Source organism: Microtus ochrogaster, unplaced genomic scaffold, assembly GCF_000317375.1.
Source record: "Microtus ochrogaster isolate Prairie Vole_2 unplaced genomic scaffold, MicOch1.0 UNK121, whole genome shotgun sequence".
NCBI classification, from domain to species: Eukaryota; Metazoa; Chordata; class Mammalia; order Rodentia; family Cricetidae; genus Microtus; species Microtus ochrogaster.
This window is the reverse complement of record NW_004949219.1, coordinates 469,413-475,176: the sequence shown is the minus strand read 5'-3', so window position 1 is coordinate 475,176 and position 5,764 is coordinate 469,413. Positions and strand designations below refer to the sequence as shown.

At 50.0% G+C, this 5,764-nt stretch overlaps 1 protein-coding gene across 1 annotated transcript in view; it reads right to left on the bottom strand.

Annotated features, from left to right (window-relative positions):
- Positions 1 to 313: 313 nt before the first annotated feature.
- The window catches only part of Gpr83 (G protein-coupled receptor 83), an 11,248-nt gene continuing 5,797 nt past the window's right edge, over positions 314 to 5,764 (bottom strand). Inside the window, exons 2-4 of the mRNA XM_005371693.3 lie at positions 5,553 to 5,678; positions 3,739 to 3,872; positions 314 to 2,403 (exon numbers count right to left, since the gene is read on the bottom strand). Of these exons, the coding sequence (XP_005371750.1) occupies positions 1,785 to 2,403; positions 3,739 to 3,872; positions 5,553 to 5,678 (879 nt within the window). The 3' untranslated portion in view covers positions 314 to 1,784. The remainder of the gene's footprint in view (positions 2,404 to 3,738; positions 3,873 to 5,552; positions 5,679 to 5,764) is intronic.

Sequence of the window (5,764 nt, the reverse complement as noted above, 5' to 3'; positions counted from 1 at the left end):
ACTCTGCGACGTGGCGCTAGCTCTAACTGCCCGCAGGGAGGTGTGACTAAAGTTTTTCCCACAGTTCTCAGGGGAAGACACACTGTAAATCCCTCCAGTCTGTCCTCGGGCTCGAACATGCCCTAACTCTCCTGACTCTCTAAAGCTCACAGTTACTAGCTGACATCACAGGGATCAGGACAGACACGGAAGCTGTAGCCCCCTAACCCACTTTAAATTTAGAAGTCTTTTGCTGCCCTCCCCAAGTCAATATATATATATATATATATATATATATATATATATATATATATATATATATATATATATAAAATCTTGGAACTTTTCTAGCATTCTCATGAATAGACTAGTTTAAAAAATTCCCCTCACTCACTACAGGGAAGCAGCTACAACCAAGTTGTGCTTCAGTTAGCAACTGAGAGATCTAAATGAGTCTTGGATGAGACCCTCCTCCCTCAGACCTCAGTCCCCCACTCAGCGCCACAAAGGTGGAGCTTTCGCTTGTCTCTGAGACCTCTCTGCAATGAGACAAGAATCTGAACTAAGCACAGATGCCACAGAGCTGCCCTGGGCCTGGGGGGGGTAGATTCTGTCCCACCCGACACGTCACTGTCTGGGTGACGCTGAGAGCCACTGAGAACACATGCAGGATGAGAAAACTGGCTCTCTGGAATGAGGTTTCTCTGACAAATGGGCCCTTAAGGAATAGAGCCACTTTAAGAAGCCTGTAGGTTTTGGAAAATGACACATGAATTTTTCAGGTGCTGTTGACAGGGAATCTTGTTTCAGGAATTGGTGTGAAAAAAAATCTCATCTTTCAGACAACAAAGAGAAATGTCCTGTCTAGACGGCTGGGGCAGACGAGGTGTCAAAGCACAATTATTCCAGCTCATTGGAAAGCAGGTTCCCTCACTGCCTGTGAAAGCGGAACCCTCTCTCATTTCCGGGGGCTGGGGGAAGGGGTCCTACCTCCCAGCTCCCTGTACCGCTCCTTTTGATGGCTACCGCCTAGGGGAGGGCCAGGCCCCACCCACCATTGGCTGCAAGATGGAGCCAGGCTTTAGCTTGCCCTCCCCACTTCTCTTCGGTTATGCTGAGGGACCCCACTCATCATGGGGGGTTCAGGAGTACTGTGACGTACCTCCATTTCTTGCTAATTATTACAATCTAAATGGACACATGGAGTTCAGAATTTTAAAGCTACAAACATGTACACACACAGAGGTCAAAGTTACAAATTCACGGCACACTAATAGGCATTTTTACAGACTGATGGGCTAACAGGGTGATCTTAATTCATTTCTGTACTTTTCTGAACATATTTTTCCTGAAAATAGTAATGATAAATAATTTCTCTTTATTTTAAGAAGCCAAAATGGGTCCTGTCTGGTCATGGATAGAGTCACAGCCATTGAAGATGTGTGATTACGCTTGGTCCAGTGACTTCTGAAAGCTTTTGTGCCATTCTTCCTGGCTAGTGAAGCTGTTTTCTGGGCACGTGGTCACCTGTGGGTGTTCAGTAGTGGCAGGGCAAGGTGGCAGGTGCCGGGCGCCTGGGGGTGGACTGAGTCAGCTCCCGTTGGAGCTGAGGGGGCTCTCAAAGATCTGGGCACAACACTTGTGGCACCTTCTAGGTGGTTTGCACATCAGATTGCAGGGGAGTAGGGGGCGCTGGACAGGTTTCTAGGAACCCAAGCATCTCACTGCTTCTGTAGGACTTTCCGACACTGAGGATCAAGTCAGCTGTGAGAGGACAGAGCCTTCCCCACCTCATCCTGCTTCCCCTAACTCATGGCCACAACGGGCTCCACGGAGGACAAATCTGTCTTCCCAGATTGGGTAGAGGGCAGGTGGTGACTGGCTAGCGGAGCCCTCCGGCCCTGGCTCTTCTCTGTCCATGCCACCCTGAAGGAAGGAACTGGGGAGGGCAGTCTCTCTTCCTGAGGCTTGGGTGGCCTCTGGCACATGCTCAGCAAGGCCTTGAGCTCCACCCGGAAGTTCTCATTGAGCCAGCAGTAGATGAAGGGGTTGTAGCAAGTGCTGCTCATGGCAAACCAGTGGAAGGCAAAGTAGAGGGCGTTGTTGGTGTGGATGGCCTTGCTGGAGAGCAGGAGGACGTAGCAGTTGAGGGGGAACCAGCAGAGGGCAAAGAGGACCACCACGAGCACCAGCATCTTCACAGTTGTCTTCTTCTTGCGCCGCAGGGCCAGGTACTGCTCTGTGGTCACGTCGCCAATGGTGTTGCACAGCCACAGCTTCTTGGCCACACGGGCATAGGCCACCGAGATGATAAAGAGGGGGAGGAGGTAGAGCAGGATGAAGGTGGCCAGGTCCAGGTACTTCCAGAAGAGGTCAGCCGGCTCTGGGAAGTCCGGCAGGCAGAGGGAGCGCACAATGTCCTCGCTGGATCAAGAGGGAGGGAAAGAGTAAGATGGGGTTGGGCAGACTGTGAGTGGAGAAACCAGTATTTCCACTTTGTTCCTACCCCGGGCTGAGCACATCTGCTACAGATGTTTTGACACTGTGGCCTAATCATCCCATCATGCTTCGGTTTCCCCACAAAGTAGGGCCTTTTATAGAGGTAGGAAGACTCCAGACTCCACGTTTCCTGAACCTAGCGTCATGCCTTGCACACAGTGGGCCCCGCAGAATGAATGAATGAATCAATCAATCAATCAATCAATCAATGGATGCAGAAAGCAGGAAGGCAGGCAGGCAGGCAGGAAGGAAGGAAGGAAGGAAGGAAGGAAGGAAGGAAGGAAGGAAGGAAGGAAGGAAGGCAGGGAGGCAGGGAGGGAGGGAGGGAACAGTGTTTCTGCACAGAAAGTCAGCTCTTTCTTGAGGAAATCTTAGAGTCCCCTTTGTACTCAGTTCTCATCCCAAAGGGAAACCCATGAATCTTTAAAACAGATGGAGGTAGGGAGACAATGTGGGAAGCAGGCCTCTAGCATCTCTGTGACTTCTTAGCTTTTCACATAGGCTAGGAAGAAACTGAAGGAGGGGGCAGGGAACTAGCTGAGTCCAATCAAAGCCCCACTCCACCCCACCCCACCCCACCCCACCCCTGAGCTCAAGGTCTGCGCCTATGAACTGCAGGGGTGTGGTGTGGAGGTAGTGAATTAGGTGTTCAACTCAGATCTCAAATGTTAGCTCCCTTCCACTGAGTCTGCATGGAGACAGGATATAAGGAAGTAGATAGTAGTTTTTAGAGAGTGTGGGAATGAAGGAGTTTCTGGTGAGGACCAAGCTGGGTCTTGGCGGAGACACTTGTCTCAGAATCCTGCCTCAGAAGCTGATGCTCGTGCTTGTTTTGTTTCTAAGTTCTGCGAGACTTGGAATCTTGCTCATTTGAAACAAGGCAGAGGGAGACCCATCTCTATCTGTGTGAGCCCATGCCTTCTGGTGACAGAGTGGAAACCATCTCTGCCTGTGTGAACCAGTGCCTCCTGGTGGCAGAAGCTGATAACAGCTGCCTTCTCCTCACAAACAGGCTAAAGAGTAAGGCAGAGCTAAAGTTGAAAAGAGCACAGGGAAAACAACAGAGACTAGGCATGGGCTGAGAGATGGTAAGAACGAACCCGTAGGCAGTGAGGAGGTGTACCTACAGCTACCAGGAAGAGTCATATCCAAGGGGGCTCCTGCTGACTCCCTGTGACTGTGGTCTAGGTCCATTCTGGAGAAGGTCAGTAGGTTACAACCTCCCCTGAGCCCCAGGCTGCTCCCACTGACACGTCTCACCTGTACTTGAAGGTAAACAGTTTCTGGCAGATGGCATGTGGCAGAGAGAAGAAGGTGGCCATGACCCAGATGACGGCAATATAGATGACACCCTTGGTGATGGAGATCCGAGGCTTCAGGGGATGCATGATGACCTGGAACACAAGCAAAGGGTGTCTCCACTGAAGTCGGAAGCAGGTAAGAATCCAGGCGGCCCCTGAGCTGCACTCGGCAGCTGAGCATCGGAGGGAGCGCACCCTGACCTCAGCTCAGCTCCAGGGGGTCACGTGGACTCTGTGACTGCTGGCAGTCCCAGGGCCTCTTGTGAGTGAGGAGACCATGGTAGGGGTGAGAGGAGGGTACAAACCTGGTAGAAGGGACTTCAGGCTCAGCCCCACCTCCTGGAGATCAGTGGTTCCAGACCCTGGATGATACTGCAGGTTCTGACCATGAGGGGTAATCTCCTGTCACCCACTGCAGAAGTGGATTTGATAGCATCTATTAAAGCCATTACTAAATTCCAACACAGACTGGCTTCCATGAATCTTGGAACTGATATTGTGTGGCAGCCAATCAACTCTTCTAAGAGGCTTAAATAAAAATGGACGTTAACAGCGTTTCCATTTGTGATTGGGCCCTGTGGCAGAGGTACCCCAGTGCTCTGATGGAATTAGTAGGGGTTGACTAGAGGTAGCTGTGTGCAGACTTTTCTCAGCTGACTTTGATGCCTTTGTACTGCATGAAGATTTGATTCTAACATGATCATGGCATTTTGGAAATAGAGATATCTCAAATTTGGACAGTCCATGTCTCTTCTGATGTGCAAACCTCTTCAAGAACATCCTTATAAAGCTGTCATCCAGAGGGACTTAGATGTGGCTGGTGACATGAGACACTGTGGGCCATTTATTCCTCTGAGACAATCATTCCTCACAGCGTACGATGCTTTTAGTGTGGGTCTTTGAAATCATTTTTCTGTTGGCCCTTATGCTTCTCAGACCATCTCAAAGCAAACCCTGATTATCTCTGTCCTAAAGATACTTGCCTCGTGAGTCTGCTTAAATTATCACAGAGCAGGACAGTCTAGCGGTCAGAGCTTGGCTTGGAGCCAGACAGATGTTGATTCTCATTTTAGCTTTGTCATATGATCATGGGAAAGCTGTGTATGTGCATTTGACATGAAGAAGAAGGAAGAGGGGGAGGAAAAGTAGAAGAGGCAGCAAAAAATAATTTGATGGTTGGGGTCACCACGACAGGAGGAACAGCATTAGGAAGGTTGAGAACCACTGAATAGTCAGCAATATGTGCTCATGAATCGCAGAGTTAACAAGTACCTGGCTTTTCCTAAATGGATGTCCTTGGGTTCTCTTTGAGTGCCTACCACCCGTGGGCATTACCCCACATGCTCACTCCTGTGCTACTACATCCTACCTGCTCCTGCCATTGGGACACCCTGGCTTGTGTTCCTCCTACACAGTCTGGGCCAGAGACTCCATCTCCCACTTGAAAGCTTTCTCCGACCTGTAGTTGCTTGCTTCTTCCTTTCCATCTGTAATTTTCTGGGTTTGATTTTCTACCACCTAAATAATTCATTAAATTTAGAGATGGGAAATGCCAGCAGTGAGTCTTCACTTTGACAACAAAGGGGAAATAACCTTTTGCAACTACCAAAGGGTTTAGTATCCCTTGTGTCCTTGCCGGAATTGATCAACAAGGAGACAAGTGCACAGGCTGACAGCTGGGCTGAATGAGTCACTGTCGTGAGAGCTTTCCCTACAGACACCAGGCAGGCACAGTCAGAGAGGGAGGATGGTGCCAGGAGTGGGTGCCCTCACCTGGTGACGGTCCACAGCAATGGCTGTCAGTGTCAGTGCTGAGACATGCAGAGAACAGTACTGGGCAAAGCGGCTGACATGGCACATTCCCTTCCCAAACACCCATGTGCTGTTTACAAAGCGAACCTGTGGATAGAATACAGACATCAGGGGTGAACAGGGTGGATACAGATGTCAGGGGTGGGCAGGATGGATACAGATGTCAGGGGTGG